This window comes from Acipenser ruthenus, chromosome 11 (genome assembly GCF_902713425.1).
Source record: "Acipenser ruthenus chromosome 11, fAciRut3.2 maternal haplotype, whole genome shotgun sequence".
NCBI classification, from domain to species: domain Eukaryota; kingdom Metazoa; phylum Chordata; class Actinopteri; order Acipenseriformes; family Acipenseridae; genus Acipenser; species Acipenser ruthenus.
Window position 1 is genome coordinate 4,637,003 of NC_081199.1, and position 22,931 is coordinate 4,659,933.

Genomic DNA, 22,931 nt, shown 5'->3' on the forward strand with positions numbered 1-22,931 from the left:
TACTTTCCAGCTACATTCAGGGCTCATGTGTAAGGATTCAACTGGAAAGACATTTTAGTGTCTTCAGTGCAACGGGAAATTGTCATGATTTCAAGACCTCACAAGTCACGCGCCAGAGAGGTTGCTAACTTGTCATTACACTTATCAGACACCAGGGGGAGTTTATCAATTATTTGTAAAGTTAACCAAATATTGGGAAAGAGCACACACCATACACACATTTCACACTGCATTTTCAAAGGAGACGCTCAAATTAGGGAAGTGAGAAAAACAAGCATATAAAAACACTGCTGCACTTGGGTAAATTCACTTCAGTAAATTCACAGCAATCTTTTGCACTAAGGAATTTACCATCACTGGCGGTAGGTGCTTACAATTTCTATCAACCTCGTTTGCATTTTCATACAGTAAATGCACATTTCAATATTAACCATAGTGTACAGTATCTGCAGTGATGAACTGCAGTGGAGTGCAGATGAATTAGTAACTGCAAGAACATGTTCATTCTATTGCATTAGCAGAGAAACATTTGTTCTTGTTTTAAAAAAAGTGGAACTTGCACTGAAGGCTTTAATTATAAAACAAGATGAATAAGAATATATATAGGATGCTATAGTGCTATTTATAGCTCAGTACAGTCAAGGAGCCTTATATTTTTTCATACTGTTTGTATTTCAAACTGACTTATGAGATAATGCACCATTAGGTATTGCACTGACAGCTGTAATTGATTATTTCATATTGTTATATATTCTATATTGGCTACTATAATGCTGTTGAAAGCTGGATACTGTATAAGAGCCTTTATTTTCCAATACTGTTTATTTTTGCATGATGTTTATTAAAATGCATTTAAAACAGGCTTGTAGGATAATGTACCATTAGGTATTAAATATTCTATAGATTAGATATTCTATAGATTATTACAGATGGTAACATTAATTACAAGTAATGGGACATTCAACCTGTTTTTTGGGCCTGTTTTGCTGATGATAAAAGTATTCTTTTTGTAATCTCAGTACACACTGCAATTACACATTTAGTTTTATATTAAGAAAGAGTAACTACAATATGTAAGTACAAGTAAGATTTTGAAATTTGACATCCTTAAAGACCTTCACTAGTCTGTTTTTAGATTAGTATAATTAGATAAGTAACTTAAGCAGATGCTTGTCTAGAGCGTTTCATATTTAAAAATAGTTTCATGATTCAAAAACTGTTTAGCTTGAATGTACTATATAGAAATCTCAGAGTGAAAAAATAGAATATACTGTTTTAATAAGCTCAGTCAATAATAATAATAATAATAATAATAATAATAATAATAATAATAATAATAATAATAATAATAATAATTTTATTATTAATTAATTTTATTTCCACAGAAAAAGGAAGAAAGCAGAACAATAACAATGGATTTAGATTACGAAGATGATTATAATTACACTTACAGTGACAGTGACACATATCAAGATTTGCATCCCTCAGTGAATTTCTCTGCATCATTAAACCGCCCCCAATCACACACTGAAGACCCATTTAAAATATTTATCATTGTATTACTGGCTGTAATATTTCTTCTGGGTGTGTGTGGGAACGGGCTGGTCATCTGGATGACGGGCTTCAAGATGAAGAGGACAGTCAACACCACCTGGTTCCTCAGCCTGGCCGTCGCTGACTTCATATTCTGTGTCTTTATTCCCTTCAGTATCGTGCATGTAGCCTACGACTTCCACTGGCACTTTGGACTAGTTATGTGCAAACTGACGTCCTTCATAATGTTCCTCAACATGTTCGTCAGTATCTTCCTCCTGACCCTCATCAGCATTGACCGCTGTGTGTCAGTCATCTTCCCTGTCTGGTCTCAGAATTACCGCACTCCAAGAATGGCTTCTGTAGTGGTCCTGGCTGCATGGGTGGCTTCTGCCCTGTTAAGCAAACCCTCCCTTGTGTTCCGTGACATCCATTCCACAGATGAGAAAACCACTTGCTACAATAACTATAGACTGGCTAGTGACCAATCACACCAGTCTGCAGCTGAGAGACACAAAGCTGTTTCTTTAACAAGATTTATCTGCAGCTTTGTGATTCCCTTCATAGTTATAGTCATTTGTTACTCCATCATTGTCGCAAAAGTGAGAAACAACCGCATGGCAAAATCCTCCAAGCCATTCAGAATCATGGCAGGCATTATCGTTGCATTCTTCATCTGCTGGTTGCCCTATCACGTGTTCATAATAATGGAGATCAGCCACCACCAGCACAATAAACAGGTGCTCCACTATGGGATGCCCATTGTCTACATGCTCGCTTCTGCCAATAGCTTCTTAAACCCTATCCTCTATGTATTCATGGGCAAAGACTTTCAGCAGAAGTTCAGGCTCTCAGTTCTTTCCAGGATAGAAAATGCACTGGGTGAGGATGTACAGACAAGCAGGCGGTTCTCAAGGACCAATTCAACATATGACAAAGTCTCAACCCACATATAACCTTGTGAACTTTCTCCTTGACTGTTTATCAGAGCTGTCTTAACTAATGCATTGCTCTTCTGGGTTAGATTCACTTTGTGTCATTCTGGTGTAGATTCTGTGGCCTCAATAGAATTCTCTGCTATCAAATCACCTGCTATCAAAAGTTCTGTGCTCTATATTATCACACTGTATGCACATGTTTTATTTTGTTCTGTTGCACTTTGTCCATTATTAAGCATGCATTAAAAATGATCTGGCATTTAATAGAATGAATACCTCTGGGGAAATCAATTTGTAATTGCACATGAATTAAAAAACAGTGTTAATTCAGTTATATTTATCTTATACTTACTGTACTTACAAGACAAGACAACTTGGAATAACATGTACTTGCACTGATGGCTTTAATTGTTGTCAACCTCTTGACATAACATCATTGAATATTAACTTTTCTATAATGTGCTTGTATATATTTCTGTAACATGTAAATGCATTTTTGCTACAATGGTCCATTAGAGAATACTTACTTGATTATTACATTTGACTCCAGCCTCCCAAAGCCTTTGTAAAATATTTCTCAGGGATTAAAGCGATAATGCATTTCATTTCATTTTAAAATGTTACTAAAATCTATTATGATGTTTCTAATGATCTGTTTGCATTTTAATGAAAAGAAGTCCATCATTACACATGAAGTGCCTCTTCTCTTTTAAAGATGCAGTTGCAGTTTTGAAATGATTCTATTGTCATGTGTAAAGCATGAAGATCATGGTTATTCAATGTGTTTGTAATTAGAAAGTTACTGTATATATAATGCACTCCCTGTTCTTAAATAGTCATTAGTTAAGAATAGCAAACAGAAGTACTATCCCTTCAGCCCGTAGCTGATTGGGATTGACACAGTCTCATGATAACAATGCTTCTTTTCACAGGAGGGTTGCACACTGTTGTAATCACATTTGTAGTCTGAATGTTACAATATGCACTTTGCCAACATTTATTTCTCACTGCATCTATTCTGACAAAGAAAGGTCAAGCTCAGTCATTCAGCCAATGAAAAAAGCTAAGATTTTAATAGGAAAAAGCCTGCTTATTGAAATCTTGGTGGAGTGGCATTAGTGTTTTCGAGCACGGTGTAGTGATGGCATCATCAATCAGAGGTTTAGAAAGACAGAGAGAAAAGCTAGTTATAAACTGCAAAGATTACTGAAGTATAAGAAATGATCACTTACACTTCTGAAGATGTGGTGTCATACGGATTCTGACCTCGAGCTTGTGTTTTTCTTTGTTGGTTTTGTGGACAATTATATCAGTTTTTGGTTAGAATAAAAAGTGACAAGAATTTAATGTAGCTTTAGTGTTTAATTGTTTGAAATTGTTTTGTTCATTCATTAGGTCATAAGGTATGATCTTCTGTGAGGTTATATTCTCCATGTGCCAAATAAAGTGTTGCTTTTCTAATTCCCAATCGGCTGTCTGTGGTGAAATGAAGAGATTAAAGGTCTCGCCACTAAGGTGAATATAGCCACATCTTCGTCATTATGACACTGTCTTTTGCCAAAAGCCCAAGTCTTACAAATGTCTTTAATGAGCACCAACATCTCAGTTCTAGTTATGATTCACCTTTGAAGGCTTTATCTGTCATTAAACATATATTCAGTGTGTGTTCTGACAGTCACAGCATGCAAGAATCTGCATGAATTCTTTCTTTTTTATCATCATTAGGGAAATCATTAAAGTGGATGAAAGATGCCTTCAGTATGTTACCATTTAAATAAGGTCATCGTAATGGATTTCCCAAGCCCACGAATGAAAAGACACATAACCTATTTCATACCACATACTGCGACTGTGACATTATTGCATGCTTATGCGATGACAAATAATAAGCAAGAAACATCTGACTGAAAGACGAGCAAGCGCACCACACATGGCTTTGCCCTTGTAGTTTTTGAATGGTTTGTACCTTAGGCCTAAAAAGTGTGGAATATAAAATACTGTTTTGGTACCGTATACAGCAGTGGTTCACTAAGGCCAAACCTAGAAACAAAGGTCCTTTAAAACCCAACTTGACAAAGCTCTGTGATCAGTCAGCTACTAAGAACTGGACATGCTTAGATGGGCCTAATGGTCTTATGTTCCTATGTTCATAATTGCGCCTATGTAATCTCCTTCTAAGGCTTAATCAATTCATTATGTAATGATTCTTATTAATCCACATACATGGGCAACAGATCCACATAAATTGTACTGTTACCAGAGTTAAAGCAAATAGTAATGAAACCAAGAGGAAGAGCACTAAAATGTTCAAAGGCCACTCCCTTGGGGACCAAGAGACGTTAGAAGCTGCATTCTTGTCAGGTCCATATCTTTATTACTGGCCACAGAAAATAAAGTAATGAGTTATTTCTCTCAGACAGCTGCCCAGCTGCCCTGTCTCAAAAGCAGTCTGATGAGGTTAAAGCCAGATACCTTGTTGTCAGAAAAGCTCTGCTCGTAATAGCCACAGTCTGAAGTAACTATTAAGAAAAAGTCAGTTCCTTGCAGTAATAACATGTCTGGTCAGCATCTGAGCAGCACTAGTCTTCTCTAATGCCTACTTAATATACAGGCTTTATGTAAATGTATGCATTCTCCTTTATGCTTCACAGGTTTTGCATTTTTAAAAAAGGTTAAACCATACAATGCTAAGCAGCCTATTTGATGCTGATCTTAAAGCAGTAGCTTGTAGAGTCATTCTATGGAACTGTTTGCATTCATTAACATGATACATCCAGTCTTAGTATTACATTAGGAGAAAGGTAACTTGATGTATGATGCCTGCATTCAGGGGTGCTGGCATGGGGGCCAAACGCCGTATGTTTGGTAACAGGTGGAGTGAAGCCCATTGCAAATGTTTCTGTGGAACATTCACAAAATACTCATTGTCTTGCATTTTGTTGTTGGGTGTCAGCATTAATACAGCCAACTCAGCTGTCTTCGTGTGACACCTGCCAACACTTCACAAATGCACAAGGAGAAGAAATTCCTAAACTATCTGATACAGTAAAAGAAGAAAAGAAGACAGTCAACCTCTATCCGCTCTACAGTACGTTCAGTGCATTAACTAGGATAAAAAGAGATGAAGCATCTCATCAGCGCTAGCTGGTCCATGTTTGTGGGTTATATAATAATATGGGGGTGTGGTACTTGACGTGCTGGAGATCCTAATTGTGTTTCTTACTTGGGTCTCCTGTGGGCTCCTGTTATCTCTGCTTGGAGGGTGTGTGAGGATGGGTAGGACACACGGCACACAGGAAATGGGATTACCGTAAGTACGATGGCTATCATTTTATAAATACTAACGTAAACTTGGCAAATTGACAAACTATTTCTGTAAAAGTCTTTCTCGCTGTCTTCAGTGTGGATTATTAAAGACGTTGAGAAAGACTTTTAGTCACAGCGTTTCTCATTGAATTTACCAAGTTTACTTTAGTATTTCTACATGTAGCGCTATTGAATGTTTTATAGTTATGGACGAGGGGTTTCCAATATGTGAGGTTGGAGCCAGCAACCTAAGATTGGCATAGACTGACAAATAGATGTATTCAAATCATAGCTCTTATTGCTTGTCCTCTGGTGGCATCTATAGGTCCACTGAGCTGGATTTTATTCATGTCCTTGTTTCTGTAAATGCATCCCTAAGTTTCCCTTGTCTTTCAATTCCTCTTTCTAACTCGTTTCCCTTATTGTTTCCTGTTTCATGCTTACGGTTCACAGTAAGAAACTTGCTTATTTATTTATTTATTTTCTTTTTGTATTCTCTCTTTTCTGCACAGGGTATTCTGTGCGTGTTGAACCCTCTGAAATCACCTTTGCTCTATAGCTTTTGCTGGAGACTGACGCCTATTGCACAGGTACCCTTATTAGTAATTGGGTTCTTTTCTAAACATGAAGAGCAATAAAGGGTTGGAGAAATCATACAAGAACACTTCTAAAATACAAAATATAACCTTGGCCCTAGTGCTGTCAATGTGCAATACTATGAATTCAAAGTCCCCTATAGTTTTGTTACAAAAGGAATGATGTGGATTATAGATCACCTAGTGTAGAAGTGATTTGTAACACGTATTCAAAAACATTTTACAACATAACCCATGTTTTGCCCGTATTATTATTTTTAAAATCCCATGAACCTGTTGTTAATATTGTTATAGAGTAGATGAGATTTTCACTTCAGAAATGATGTAACACAAACAGTTTCCCTCAATGACAGCATTGTTTCAGCTGTCTGTGGTGACAACACAACATGAGGGTTAAAGCCCACAAATTTCTCAGCAACATGAAAAAGTTCTGAAGCGTGCAACAGCTCCAGCCATTCCAATCTGTCTGGATGGCTGGACATGTGCACTTAGTGTTGGAGTGCAGTCGCCAACTCCCCAAGCACTGCTCCTTTTTCACTGCAGTCAGCAGCTGCTTGCTATATTTAATGAGCTTGTGTTGTGTGTGTTTTTATTATGCTGTACCTATTTTGAAACTTGCAAGCTCAGCTCCAAAGTTGCAGTGAAAATGGAAAACGTCAGGTAATTTAATAGGCCAGGTTTTAGCATCTGAACACAGCAGGGGCAATCTCTTTTGGCTGTGCATGCTGTCTCATTTGGTTGAAGGTATTTTTTTCCCATGCAATTTTGGTAGCAATGTTATTATTATACTTTTTTCTTTTTTTTTTGGATGAGTTTGACTGAAGTCACCAAGTGTGTATTCATGCTTTCTGTGTTTTTAAAATAAACATGTCCATTGTGCATTTTTATATGGTGGTCTCATTGTTCCTCATTTAAGCTTTGACATCTTAACAGCACTTTACAGCCAACTAGACCCCATTTCAGTGTAAATTAGGGAAGTTTGTCTGCCACATACCCTACACCTCTTTTGGTTTTTAGGGTTTGGGTTTCGGCTTCGGGCACTCAATACTTGCATTATTGGTGCCAGAATCCTGTTTGTGTTTGCAGAAAGTCATGGTATCACCTGTCAGTCATGTGGATTATGTAATAATCACAGTGTGTTTGCTAACGCTTTCAGTAAAATAGCTGAATGTTTGTTTTCAGTTCCAGTTATTTATGTTAACTGAAGAGGTGAGACTCATTAATGAAACAGATTATTCTATGTAGTTCTGTATTTGTTGTACTTTTCTATAATGATTCCATTCAGGTAATGCCATTACAAGGGCTTGTTATGTACTTTAAAATGGATTGCTTGATTTTCAGTAAAGGCAGGGATTTAAGAAACCGAGTTGCATTTTTAAAATGTCAGAGAGACTTAGATGAGTAGCAGACCGATCCAAAGTATTATTAAGAGCATTACAGTAGGTGCTTTACTTTTCGCATATAAAACAACTTTGCTTATCCAAATTACAAGGGGAGAAATGTACTATAATGTTTCATTAGCCCAATGTTTTTTATTGCCTCTGACTGGTATTTTTTTTAATAGATCTTCTATTATTCACCATAATTAAATCATAACTTGCTGGAAAAGCATCTCCCCTGGGTATATACATAGGAAAAGAGTGCTGATTTGAATTTGCTGATGGAGTCTCCCGAATCTTCACTGAGAAAAGCAGTGCAAGACTGAACAGCCAACCTCTCTGACAGCAAGCCAGCCAGCAATGGATTACCAGACCAGTGAATATAAGTTAATACCATCATTATTATTTCAAACATGGAACTCTTATCTTTGTGGTCCCATTCTATCAATGACTCAAATCATTTTAGTGCATAGTTGTTGACCATGTGGTAATATGGTACAGCACTGTTGCATTGCCATTGGAGAGGAGGATTTCTAGCAGATGCATTTGCATAAAATAATTGGTCAGGTGTTTTAATTAAATTGCTTTTCTTCACCTCAACACAACACTGCTCATCTGTCCATGAACAGCGTGGTGGACAGCCCAGAGAGATTCAGAGTACACAGCAGGTTATTAAAGCTCATTGGAGGTCAAGCGTGAAGCTACAGTATGCAGCCACTTCTGATCTTCTTACCAGATTGAAAATCGGATACATGTGATACAATGAGATGCTTTGGAGCACAATCTCCAAACGTTAAGCAGTGCAAAAGAAGCTCACAATCAAAGAACTTGGCTGAGGAAACACTATCAGTTTGAATCATCAGCCTGAAAACCACAGTTGATTAGATCAGTTACAAGTTTACTCTGCATCATATACACAAAATATATTTTTATTTAAGGGAAATGGTATGTTAGTGTTGCTTTGGCCCAAGCTAGAATGGCTGCCAAAGTGCATTTATTAAAAAATGCACTACAAACTATTTTTAAAGGGAAATCATTTTCCAATCGTAAAGTGAATTATAAGTGAATACTGTTTTTTTTTTTTTGTTGTTTGTTTTTTTTAACTGGGACTCATTTTCTTGCATTCAATAAAACCAGCCACAGAATGACCAGGTGAATCACACAGTTCCAAATGATACAATGTTACTAAGCAGATGTGGAGCTTGGTCGTCATTTTCCAAATTCAGCTGTTTATTTGAGGTTTAAACATACTTTCGTATCAATCGTTGTACTTGTTGCTGTATGTAAACAGAATCATGCATGATCATGGGAGTGCTGTGTTCTCACATCCTCATTTTTACATTGCAGCGCAGCTAGGAAATAACACATCAGCTGCTTCTTAATTTAAAGTTTTCCTGGAACTTGACTACTGACAATGCCTCAAGCAAAAAGTTGGTGGCACTTTTGCTCAGCAACATAATTTGCCAATGTAACCGGGGCTCAATTACTATTACTCAATTAAGTGCTACTGTATGTACAGTAAGAGTTCACTGACTTTGCATAGTACCCTTTCCCTGCCACACCTTAGGCAGTGTCAGCAGTCAAGTTCCAGGAAAACTGTAAATTCAGAAATGTGTGCTGCAGATTACTAGCTAGCTCTGCCTGTTGCAAAAGCCACTTTGTTATCTGCATCGCAGCCCACTGTACTAGAGCCTGCAACCCCTAGCATACCACCACAACAGCATAACAGCTTATGGGAAGATAAAATGGCTGCAGTCACAGTAGGTTTCCATTTATTTGATCTGTTCAGGTATCTTAGCTACCCATACATATGGCCCAGTATATATATATATATATATATTGAAAGGAGGTATAACTGCAGTGTACAACTTTTTTTTGCATGTACAAAAAAGGTTTAAATGATTAAAAAATAATTTAGTTTTGTGCAGAAGCCCTTCTTCAGCTGCCAAAGACACATAAGCAATTCACAGTTGTAATCCTAATCATACTACAAATGACTGTTCTAATGTAACTGTCATATATATATATATGCAGGTTTGATGGTGTAAGCAGTATACCTTCTGGAGAATATAACCATTTTGTGTATTGTATTTCCTCACGGCTAGCTACCAGAAATTGGCTTGCAATAAACTGAATAATGTATGAAAAACAAACAAAAAACTTGAGCTCTTCTTGCTTGCTTGCACGGTCCAGTTGAGTGCACAGGTGATTATAAGCAGTTCTGGCTAATGGCAGTCCCGAGTGCTTTCAGCCAGTTCACTCAGTAAGGCTTGTTTAATGATTTAAATGAATTCAGCTGAGCCCAAGCTTTTGTTTTCTTTCTTAAGTATCTGCCATCACCTGAAACAGTAAAATATCAACCTCTAGACCCCCCTACAGAGAAGGAAGCTGCCAGGGTGCCTGGCTTTCTCTGCTGAAATCCTAATTAAACTGACAGCATGGGTTACTCCACACACAGCTGTCTGGCCTTTGTCAAAAAATGTCTTCATTTACTAAGTCACAGCAGTGGCAGACTCATTTGTAGTACAAAAGGATGCTGTCCCTTTGTCTACTCAGACAGCCCACCATCAATGCTTTTGCAGTTGACAAAACTCCTAAAATCTAATTGATTGCACAGGGGGGCAGGGTTAGGAAATTGGCAGCTACTTTTTAATAGCAGCTCCTGGGCTGCACAGAATACAAAAGAAAGGACCATTTGCAGGCTTTACACTCTTTACTCTTTGTCTTTGCCTTCGTTTTAAACTGTTTACTCCTTAGTGGATTACAGTACTGTCAGTATATAGGACACTAGTTTAAAATTCTTACTGGGAAGGGGCAAAAGCTGAGTACTGTCAGTATGGTAATAGTGTGATTTTGGCCGTGCAGTGTTAAAATACCACCCTTGAGGGAAGAAACATGCAAGAGTGTGCTGAGGCTAAATTAGATAATTGCTCAGTTAAAGATCATTTCAACCTGGGACTCAAGGAGATCAGATGACTGTACTCTCTAGCTCTCCTGACCCTTCCTAGAGGGCCAGTACTTTGAAAGGGTGCAGGAGGTCCTTTTTATTTTATTGTGTTACATGTTCCCTTGTGTTGCTACAACTGTTTACTTAAGGAGTGTGTATTGTTTTAATTTTTTTTTTTTTTTTTTTTTTTTACATTTTGACCACTTTTTTAAACTTTTAAATTGTATTCCCTGCCTCAAGATGGCTTCACATGTACCTGTATGGACTTCTCAGAACTACATTTCCCATCCTCCTCCTGCTCATTGGTAAATCCATCTCAGTTACATATGTGATCAGGAGGATGATGGGAAATGTAGTTCTGTGTGTTCTGTCCTGTTTTTATGAGTGTGTTGCTATAATATGTTTTTGGCAAATAAGGTGAAAAGTTTGACAGTCTTAAGCAGTGTCTCCAATATTGTTTGTGATGCGTAGGTGATGCTTAAAACAGCAGAAAAGATCTGCTTGCATGACAGTTCCGGGTCCCTGGCAGGTTTTACTAGTCCTAGTAGGTTTTACTGGTCAGAAATGTACTTTATTATCATCTGCATCTGGGGGTGTCCACGTATTTCGCTGTATGTTTTATTAATCAAGTCTGCGAGGAATAGATTGGACATCCAAATGCATGTATGGTTACACGCCAAGATGCACAGGCACCCTATGGATAGATGTATTATCACACACAGGCACGTAACCACAAGAATAAACAGGCATGGATTCCCATGCATCCAAACTGAAATACAAACGTGACACATACTGTGTACAGACAGACTGGAACTCCAAGACATGATGCAAGTGCATAAACAGCTGTAACCAGTCGTGTGGAGGCTGCAGCTTAGGAAGGCGCGTCAGTGGGTTGCTGCCCATAGCGTGACTGTATATTGTTATTAGTTAAAAATCATTTGTTTGGTTTTTGTTAAATAAAAGTCATCATAGCCTTGCTATTTCAATGGGTGCCTGTCTTTCTGCACGACTGCTTTCGCCCAACCCTTACACCCACCAATACAGGGAGTGTTGCAGTGTTAAAACCACAGAAAATACTTTCATTTGCAAATACAGTCAAGTTCAAACACTTTGACAGCTGTTTAATCTATATCTATAGTCATGCCATACTGGCAGATTTCGAAAAACTAAAAGAAACATATGTAGAAGAAACATTTCGACCAGCCTGAACTGACAAGACTACTATTATAGTGACTTCAGCTTTCATGTATCTTGTGTGGCTGTAAAACCAAGGTCTTCCTGTACCAGTCATACATTATCTGATCTTTTAAAGAGGTGTAAAAAATATATATATATATATATTTTTATGGTTAAATCCACAAACACTAATAATTGTCGGCAGTAGACAAGATGGTGTTGTAATGTGCTTTCGAAGTGTTTTAAACTCTGGAAGAATGTGCATGCAGGAGCAGTATCATACAACCCTTTCCTCAGCATCTAACAAAGCTGACAGAAATGATTATTTATCAATATGGAGATTTTACAGTGAAATGTTTCTATTTTATGTTTCTATATATATATATATTGTATCTAATTTGCATTTATGTTCAACATTAGAACTAAATAAAAAAGATTTGATGCCATATTATTGTACATACTGCACCACAAGGAAATAATAAGCCTTGCCAATCACCAGCAGTTTTTTCCCCCTGGTCTGCAGATTTCATGAAGGTAATGAATGGCAGCACTGGGGAGCAGTTTCAATCCTCAGCTTCCAGACCCACTCCAGCCTCAAGGTCAAACAGCAGCCTCTATTACTGTACCTCTGCCTCCTCATCACCTGGCCCCGACACTCTCAATCATGGAGCCGATTCACAGCTCTGACAGATGAGAACAGATTCACACATTTAGAGGAAATCGCTTCAGACACCTGGCACTAATATTTTTCTTTCAGCGGGCTGCAGCACAGGGGCTCAAGAAAATTGAATGTGTCGATGTTTGGGTCTTACTGACAGATGGATTGCTTACTGGTTCAATAGTGCATGGGGAAACAAAGCTGGACCTTCACATTATGCAAATCAGAACCACATTTTTTTTTTATTATTATCCCCCTGACATTTTCCGGTAACACTTTATATGAAGTTTTCTGATACAAATGGTGTACTTACATATATGTGCAAAGAGATTTACACATTAAATACATTGTAACTATGCATACTGGTGATAACATTGTAATTATGTGTAAGTACACATGTATTTACTATGTAACTACTATGTAAATACACAGTAATTAGAGACACCATGTAAATTGTTACCAAATTTTCAACTGAGCACTACTCTACATAAAACTTATTTGCATTTTGTGTATTTTCTTTAATGCTGATTGTGATTTGACATTAAACAAAAATACACCAGTGCTTTTCTAAGGGAAAAGATTTTTTATATTGGAGCTATTTATTTATGGATTTAGTGTTGACGTTTCTTGCTGTAGAAAATGAACATATGCTCAGAGGTTAAAATAGATTCTGCACAAGAAGAGTCATCAAGATTTTTCATGTTTGTTTCCATTAAAACTGCCCAATCCAAACAAATGAGCTACATGGCTGTTGATTCATATCCATATTAGATTTGCCTTAAAAGAAAACATATGATTGCTTCTGCTGTTTTTCGCTAAATCAGACCTCGGTTTATTGTTCTGAATGACGTACTCCAAACGGCATGGATGGATTACTGTTGGATATTTCAGACTGGATTGGGAAACAAAGCATTAAAGTGATGCATGACGCAGTCACTGCAACACAGAGTAAGAAGCTCACTCATTCTGTGCCTGGGTGACTGTGTCATGTGTGCAATTAGAAAGTGCCAATGGGAATTGTGGCTCATTTGTCATGGTGTTGTGGTTTTTATATGTTTATTTCTGTTCACAGCTTTTAACCATTGACCATTAACAGGGCATTTTCAAAAAAAAACATCGGCCCATTTTCACAAGTTGAAGTTTCTTGCTGTAGAAAAAACTGCTTTTAGGGTTCCGCAGCATCGAACTGGTCAACTTAAACTATTTGTTTATGGGAAATTTTGTCGACCCCATCCTTTACATTTAGCACTACGCCCCTGACATGCAATGCAGTTAGGTTTGAATCCACTGATACACCCAAGTGCTTATTTACTTCCTGTGGAACGTTAGCACCTTGCCAAGAGAGAAACTTGATAAAATGTGCCTATTGTTTACAGTATACTAATGCCAATATATATATATATATATATATATATATATATATATATATATATATATATATATATATATATATATATATAGGCTGGGGCATATGTGGAAGGGGCATGTAAAAAAGACACAAAACACTCATTCAGAATATTAGGAAACATTTAATTACAGGTACAACCTGAGGATAATTCAGACAAGTGCAATATTTTAACATTATAAAAAGGGGGATTTGAGATAAATGTTTTTCTCCAGGAAATTTGGTTAAACATGCCAGAAACATCATCCAAGAGATTGCACATCATCATATCCTGTTGACATCTTCCTTTCATTACAGTTCTTCCTTTTTTTAAATGTATTTATTTTTGGGTAAAAATATCATATATCGATTCCATACAAAATACATTCAAAGAAGAGACTCCATACCAAGCCCATAACGTTTAGCTCGTTTAAAAAAAAAATAGTTGAGCTTTTTTTTTTCTTTTCTTGGTATTATAAATTGACTTTCACTGCGAACTATAAAAATATATATGGAAATAGCCTTTTATTGTGGCTTTTGTATTTTGGGAGAGGCAGAATGCACCAAATCTTTAATGTACTTTATTTTTGTTAAGAGCTCAGTGTTACAGTCTGCAATGCTTTGCAACGCGCCAGCTTCAGTAACTAAGAAAAACAACAGGCACGGTGTGACCAGGCTTAATAAGGTTTTTATATCAAGGATTTATGAAGTGCTCTGTCCTCTCACACTCATAGAAATTGAGGGGGTCAGACAGAATGCCACAATAGCTGGGTGGTTTACCTGTCTCAGGTACCTTTCACAGCAGGACTACACTTACCAGAATGCATTGGGACGTGAGTTGAAAAGCCTGAACTGTCACAAACTGTAACCCTGTATGTGTGGCATCATTTGAACATGTAGCATTGGTGCTGAATGAGAACATAGCTGCACTAAACAATGCCCCCACAACCTCCTGTTTCCATACCCTACTAATACTGCCTGCCATGTTTCATTGCTCTGCGGCACCTTAATATACATGTGACTCTCTAGGCACTCTGCTTCAGGCTGACACTCCTTTCTTCACAGCTGTGAGATCTGATTGCTGTTCAAGAGTCTATGGAATAAAGCATCTTAACTGTAGATGAGTGTGGTATTACAGATATGCAGGGATGAGGTGATACCTTTAAAGTGAGCATGTAGAATGAAGTGCACTGAACGTTGCCAATAGGAATTCCTTACTCTAGGATTAGGGGTGATTGGGGATTTGGGGTACTAGACCAACAGGCAATGTGATTTCTAATACTGTATGAATTCTAATACATGCCTGGTGACATTCAAATCCCAAGTGGTTAAAATAGTACAACAATTGTTCTGATCTCATTTCAATTCAATCAGGAGAATCACAGACCCATACCCTTACACCACAAGCTGTTTTATAAGCACAATAACCCGCCTGAAGGCGTGGGTTTTACTGAAACTGATTATAACACCTTTGGTAACATCTCCCACATTTGTTAAAGTCTTAGTTTCACATTGACCTGCAGGGTTCAGGGCTATAACTAGTACAGGATTTTCATCATCGACTGGGAAAAAAGTTGAAAGGTACAGTATGGATCTGCGTAACACACTCGGGGAGGTTGGGAGATGCTGGTCTGTGTAAGCTGGAAGCAATGCTGAGGCACACAGTATTATATACGGCTCTATGGATCATGTTCAAATGCTTGCCCTACTTTTACATTAACCCTATTTTAAAGCTTTTCTGCTGTCGATTCAACAGCGTGCTTGGTCTTGAAGCAAAACAAAACAAGTGCTAGAATATTTTTTGTTTGTTTTTAAATAGATTGGATAATCTCTCCTATTTTGCAAATATTGTTAGACACCTCTATGATAAATAACAAATAAATAAATAATATGAAATCTTCTTGGTCAAGTCTACTGCAGCATCCTGAAACTGTGAACTACATGTAGATCTTGTCTTTCTTTATAACACTGGCTGTACATCCATTTGTAAGCTACTTTTTTTCATTTTTTTTCAGGCACCTATAAAACCTTACCCTACTAAAATATTGAAATGTGCAGCCAATCATAATCCTATTGACCAATTAAAACTAAAGACAAAGCGGTCTAGGAATGTGAATATATAATTGCTGGATAAGTGTACGATCGATTTAACATGCACTGTGCAAGTCAATATGGCTGACGATCAGGGCTCCTAACTGATCCATCAGTTGCTAGGGGAGATTGGTATATAGAACATCAAAATCAATAAATTGAACTTCATTTAAAACAAAACAAAAACTGACTGTTCTACTTAAGGCAAGGCAAAATATATCTCCAGTTCTTCGCATCCACCTGCCTGGCCTATTTCTTTTTAATAATATTTCTATTATTATTGTTATTGGTATGTGCACAAAGCTGAAACCTGAATGTCAAACGATACCGAATCTGGGTCTTTGCAAGATCACAAAAACAGGATGGAATAAAGAGAAAAGTAGACCCTGTTACTAGAAAGGGGGAGTATTTATGCTTTTATTAGAGTTTATTTTGCCTGGCCTTACTGAACTGTGCAAGAGAAAGTAATATTCTCGTGGAGAAAAATATCAGTAGGATGGGTTTCTTAACAAACACTTTCTTAAAAAACACATTTTTAACCCAGGACAGTAGTGCTTTTTACTCCCCTCACAGTATATGTATAGCTTCAGTGTGTGGTGATCCTGTTCAATTTGACATGAGCCAATAGCAGCACAAATGTATTTATATATTTATATCTTTGCTGTTTTCCACCCACTGGATGTGAAAGAAAAACAAGCTGGCTGAAAGAAATCAGCAATAACTACTTTTTTTTTCTTAAAAAAAAAAATGAAACAAAAGAGTTTTGAGAGGAGCGCTATCATCTCGGGATGTAGTCCTCTGGGACACCAGTCTGGTTCTTCATCTTCAAAGCCTCGTCCACCTTCTTGATGAAGCCATCTATCATCCTCCTCATCTCGGGGGTGTAAGGGTCATACTCCAGCTTGCGAAGTCCAGAGCGCTTGAAGTTACCGTCCTTCTGCCCTTCGACACACAGCAGCCTGTCCTCGGACACCTCCAGGCCCAGGTAGGAGACCATCTTTTTCATCTGGCTGAAGAGATGGTGCTTGAGGTCCTCAAAGTGGATGACCTTCACATTCCTCCCATACTTCAGCCAGTCCAGTGTGTGAGACACCCACCACGGCGCATAGTTTTTCACAAATTCGGGCCACTCTGTAACAGAAAAAGACTGAACTAGATTATTTTTTTATTAATGTTAACAAAAAGTAAAATTATTTTATTTCAATTTTTTTTTTGTATTTATTTAAGGACATGGGAAATTTTTTAAGAGTCCCGTCTTTATTATTATTATTATTATTTATTTCTTAGCAGACGCCCTTATCCAGGGCGACTTACAATTGTTACAAGATATCACATTATTTTTACATACAATTCCCCATTTATACAGTTGGGTTTTTACTGGAGCAATCTAGGTAAAGTACCTTGCTCAAGGGTACAGCAGCAGTGTCCCCCACCTGGGATTGAACCCACAACCCTCCGGTCAAGAGTCCAGAGCCCTAACCACTACTCCACACTGCTGCCCGTCTTGTGAACAGAGATGAAATTCTGGTGTTTTTTTTTAACATTTTCTTTCTTTTGTAGCAACATAATATATTTATGTGTGTCACAGGGCTACCTCCTAATGATTTAGGAGTGATATCCAGGGTCCTTTGGCAGAACGTTGCAGATGGACAAGGTGGCACAAGACATTAATTCCTCTTACAACAATAACTTGTAGCCCTGTGACAAAATAAATATACACAATAACAGAACAGATGAATATCACACTTTTTTTGTGAATTGTGAATAGGTTCCAGTGTTTCCTTTTGCCACCTGATTAACAACCAAATGCATTAAAGTGCAGCTACACCCAGCTGCAAATATCAGATGTAAAGAGGAAGGGGAAAGTAGGATTCAAGTAAATTAATATAATATAGCATTTGTCATTTTCGTGTTAAATACACATTTAAAAAGGCCAGATTCCGACCAAGCACCGATCCCACACACCTGTTTCCACGGCACGGCTCTCTCCTCTGATACCCAGGAGCAGATGCCTGATTAGGTGGCTAACTGTAACCGAATCCCCAAAGAATCATCAAACACAGAACTGATTTCATTAAACAGATACTGCGCAATTCACCTTGTCTAATCACTGCACATAAGCTTTACTTTGAAATTACCCCCGAGGGATGATTAAATTAATGACATTGAGTTACATTTTTACAGATACCTCAGCCTTGATTGCTGGGAATTTATTGAACAGGGGGAGGCGGGGGGAGGAGGGTACCCTCATATTAAGAGGCTAAAAGGGCAGCCATGGATCATTGTACGTCAGCTTTTTTAGACAAAGTGCGGAATATGCATTGCCTATTAGGGTGGCTTTTAAAACGAGAATAGAAAGTTGCTTGTCATACTTACTAGACGTCAGTAACATTTTGTTCTGATCAAGAATGGGAAACTGGATTATTTTTTCACTTCCCCATCTTAGGGCAACAGTACTGCCTAATACTGTAAAGTCCCCCATATATCTCACACTCATCATGGTCTCCTCACGTTGAACAACTGGTGCTGTGTGTGTGTCTCTGTTTGTCACTCAGGTTCTCACTATGGAAAATGTTTATAAAATGTTTAACATGTAGATTTATTTTATTGCATATACTGCAGTGTATAACTCATACTTTCATTTATATGACTCTAGGCTTGTGGTGCCACTGGTCTTCAATCTGGTATTAATATTCACTTTCTTCTAATTGAATTACCAGTGTCAGCCCCATGCAGCAGTTAACTAAATCTTTCCATAAATCTTACTTGTCATGCACTTCTATTTGCTACATACAGGTCTCAAGTGACCAGTTTTGAAAGAAACGCACATATTTCCATTTTGAACCATTATAGGTTAAAGAAAGTTCTCAGTTTGCTTGTCTTGCCTTCAGGGCATCTGTTACTGTTCCACTTCCAGGTCATTTCACCTCAACAGTGTCCTTCAGGTGAAATCATGTCACCCGCTCCACTACTATTTTTGTGAGTTGCAACCACTTGAAATAAATATGTTTGTGACATGTGGCATTTTTATGAGAGGATGATGCTGTACAATCTGTATCTCATGTTCATCAGATAGGGGATCCATATACAGATATGATGGGTGGGTCTATGTGTGAGAGTAGATTCTAAACTGTTCATTCTTGATGCAGTTATTTTAAAAACCCATTCAAGGTGTCATAACAGGCCTTTGGAGAGATGCATCTCCTGCAGTTTATTTAACACTAAATAATAACCATGGCTCTGTGGTTTTACCACTACAGTAAACTGCTAATGACAGTGGAAACCAATCCTAAAAAAAACAGCATAAAATCGTTTTCTTTTGGGATTTTAGCCTAGCGTTTTACAACCTCTTTTCACGTCTTATTTTCGTGAACTCTCAAGTCTTGCAGCCCTGAGGCTGGCGCAGGATACCTCATCACAGGGAGCTAAATCCACGCTCCCTAAGCAGCGTTTACGATAAACACAGAACCTGCATGGCTATGAAAACCTGGTAAGAATCCTAATTTCTTATATTGAAATTGGCCATGCGCTTATTCTTTTTTTCTATTCAATTTTCATGTGATTGACCTTGCTTATCGATGCTTTTACAATGCTTTAGCACACAACACCACAGTATATATGCCACAGAAAACCATTGTAAGACCTAAAACCAGCTGTGCTTTACCACCAACTTGCTCCCACCTTAACAAAGAGGAATCCGGCTTTACCTACCCTTCCCCTTCCAGTGAGCTTGAGAAGCAAACCCGATGTGACCCCCGTACTTCCGATTGAACTCTGCCATCAGCGCTTTGTAGGGGTTACGGATCATCAGGATCCCCGAGTCGTAGGATTCAATCTCCTTCCTCCCGCTTTCATGCGTCTTAATGCAGATCGTCCTCCCGCTCCTCCAGTGATCCCTCTCTCCTTTGAAACCTTCAGATAAAGAGGCAAATGCCAGGTGCGTTGAAACTCTGCTGGTATCTCACAGGGAGAAAAGGTATGACGTGTAAACCCTCCCCCCCCCCCCCTTCCCTCCGCGCCCACCCCCACCTACCCCATGAGTTTCCAACAAAGAGACACTGCTTGGTACCCCCTTCGGTCATGGTTTTTACATTTTTTTAGAAATTTCTGAACAGTTCGTGTGGAGTTCGAGAAGTTGCCCTATAAAACATATATGCATTTTAAAACAGATGCATCGATAGGACACTTAACATGGTACAATTATGCATGCAGTGACTGAAGGGGATATACTGCAGGTAAGATCTGACCTTGTGCAAGTTCCTCCTCACCCTTATTGTAGAGGGAGCCGTCAAAGTAGTAGCTCCCTGTGTAATAGCCCGTGGCCAGCTCAATGAGATGCCGAGCCCATGTGTTACCAGCCCCGGGAAAGCTGGCCAGTGCAATGAGCTGCTTCGAGGGAGAGGGCAGGAAACGTCTGTCCATGCAGCGGTTATCTAGAGACGGAGTGCGTTCAGCAATGAGGGACATTTCATGGGGGACAGATATAGGAGACAGAATTAAAATGAGGAAAATAAAATGAAACTGAAACTTCTTTTTTTTTTTTAAATTTAAATCATTGTTAAATGTCCAGATTTAGATGTCACTTATAAATATTGAAATTCTGTTAAGAAAAAAAAAAAAAAAGCTTAAACAAAGTACCACCGAAATAGAACCGTATTTCTGCATCTCAGTGTGACTCGTGTCAGCGAACATATACCTTAAAGTGTCTCACTGCTTTTTCAGGTTCATCATCAAATAAAGAAGTAGAACATGTTGTTTTCTATATTATATTTTAAGGTGTTCCGTGCTAACGAGCGGTGGTGTTTGAGCAGTTTTAAGATGAAGAATGGGAATTAAAACTGGGTCTTTGTGCCATGAAAGGAAAACAGCATGAGGCAATCTGATCTAACAGTGAACCTCAGGAGTGTAAGAAGCAGAAACACAAGATCAACTCAATGAGCCAGGTTCATTTATGGTAGCTTAGCTGTATGGTGGTGCCTTGTGAAAGACTTTAGAACTGCAATTTAACTGCTCACTTCACAAAGAACACCTTCAGGGCCCATAACACTGTAAAACAGACACTAAAACAATACTTGTACTACAATCAGGTTGGTGCATCTCTTGTAGATGCTTACCACAGATTTTTGCACAGTGATTTTGCAGTTTAGCATGCACATTTACTCATTTTACAACGCTTTGCGGTGAGTAACTAAAAGGTAAGTGTGCTGCCGTATTGTAGGCACCCTCAGATTTCCACTGACCTCCCCCCCTTACCTTGCACCTGTGTCTGATACACCACAAAGTAGTCCTCGTTGCCACAGCTCTCAAACTCCTCTCCACTGCAGCGCTGTGAACAGAGCTGCTCGTCCTCGCGCTCATGGAGGGGGAAGCGCAGCGTTGGGAAGCCGCAGTGGCAGGTTTGACCTGCGAGGACTGCCAGGGAGTACTCCTGAAGAGGAGGAGGGAAAACACTTCTTTAGATAACAAAGCCAGCTGCACTGCCATAATAAAAACAATAACTAACCTCAAGGTCCAAGCCAAAAACATTTCAAATATGGAAAAACAAAAACGTTTAGAAACCTCTCTGACAACTCCCATGGATTGCAAGTGGAAGAGAAAACACTGCACTAACAAGAAGCCTGGAGGCAAACAAGAGTCGAGTTGACGATAACAGGAAAATAAATAAAACACCCCCACCCAATAACCAACAAGCCCCACAAGAAAAAGATAAAGTCAGCTACAAAAAAAAAAACTGTTGATGTGCACATGTTGATCAAAAAGCTCCATGCGCTGGCAGTGCATTTCAAATGCATCTTTTATCACAGAGATCAATAGTGTCCAGGGGCAGTGGTGAGAAAAACACATACAGTTTATATGTGCGTGTTAACAGCAACTCGCATTATTAGTTTAGGTTATCATGGATTCAGCATGTCATTACAAACGGCTCCATCAGAAATAAAATGGTACACGACAGAGCTGTGCAAATCCATTCCTTTAGAGATAATACTAGAGATAATATCTACGTGTCGCTGTGAGCCAACAGTCACTTGCATCTTGTGTCTTTCCCCAGTTGGAACCTACATACATAGAGACAGGATCTGGCCTGTGAGTTTCAGCACAATTTGGCACAAGTCCACTTAGCTTTCTGTTCTTACAAGAGGCTCAGGACTTTTGCATAGCTGGGAGAGGAGGCTCCCATAGCACTCAACTATGGGGAGCACAGATCTATTCCGTACTGTAACCTGCAGCATTCCTCACCTTTTCTGTGCAGAAATCCACACACTTGTCCACAGTCATGTTCGGTATTAGGGCACTGACTGGCAGAGCGAAGGAGACGTTGTCTGGTTTTCTAAAACAGCCTTTGAAGATTGCACTCCCATCTGGAATTGAAGCATAAACAACGTTAGTGCGACCCTAGCCTAACCCTAACCCTAACCCTAACACAGCACTTTGCAGACCCATATTGCACTTTTGTACAGTGGTTAAACACTGGGGAGTGAGACATGCTGCACGTCACGCGTGTGCAATATCAAGAGTTCTCTAAACCATTGATTTCTTCTTGCTGCTTAACACTTTGTATCATTTCCTGTTTTTACTCATTTTTAATCAAAGTTCTGGTCTCAACAGAGCAAACCCTGCCTAACCCCCAAGTACATCTGGCACCTCAGAGTGTAACCATCAATCTTTCCACACTGTAACACTGCAGTGGATGCAACAAGAAGAGGTTGGTTAAGAGAACCTATAACAGGTTGCTCTCTAAATCCCCATTACATCAATACCCGAGGCCCCTCGTAATATATTCTATGAATAAATACACAGTGTAAATACAAGAGAACGATGTTAGTAATGAATTGAGTGAATAGACATCTAATAGTGTACTGATCCCAAAAGTAATTAAGACTGCAGCCCTCCTAAGTGCAGCTGTCGTGATTGAAAAATCGACA

The 22,931-nt window shown here is 38.6% G+C and overlaps 2 protein-coding genes across 5 annotated transcripts in view; one reads left to right on the plus strand and one right to left on the minus strand.

The window, feature by feature from the left end:
• The first annotated feature begins 310 nt into the window (after positions 1-310).
• Positions 311-3,939, plus strand: LOC131739383 (chemerin-like receptor 1). The gene is made up of 2 exons (XM_059032990.1): positions 311-362; positions 1,386-3,939. Exon 2 carries the CDS (start codon positions 1,413-1,415, stop codon positions 2,487-2,489), a length of 1,077 nt encoding a protein of 358 aa, XP_058888973.1. The 5' UTR covers positions 311-362; positions 1,386-1,412; the 3' UTR covers positions 2,490-3,939.
• A 10,103-nt stretch (positions 3,940-14,042) lies between these two features.
• LOC131696526 (sialate:O-sulfotransferase 2-like) overlaps positions 14,043-22,931 on the minus strand; it is a 42,220-nt gene continuing 33,331 nt past the window's right edge. For all 4 annotated transcript variants that reach the window (XM_059032994.1, XM_059032993.1, XM_059032992.1 and 1 more), the window contains 5 exons: positions 22,246-22,367; positions 21,262-21,436; positions 20,277-20,441; positions 19,720-19,920; positions 14,043-17,139 (listed from right to left, as the gene is read on the minus strand). In XM_059032994.1, coding sequence (XP_058888977.1) covers positions 16,787-17,139; positions 19,720-19,920; positions 20,277-20,441; positions 21,262-21,436; positions 22,246-22,367 — 1,016 coding nt within the window. In that variant the 3' untranslated portion in view covers positions 14,043-16,786. The remainder of the gene's footprint in view (positions 17,140-19,719; positions 19,921-20,276; positions 20,442-21,261; positions 21,437-22,245; positions 22,368-22,931) is intronic.

Bases quoted from the DNA above. Each gene is read 5' to 3' on its own strand.
- LOC131739383 (XM_059032990.1), top strand. From the start codon at position 1,413: ATGGATTTAGATTACGAAGATGATTATAATTACACTTACAGTGACAGT.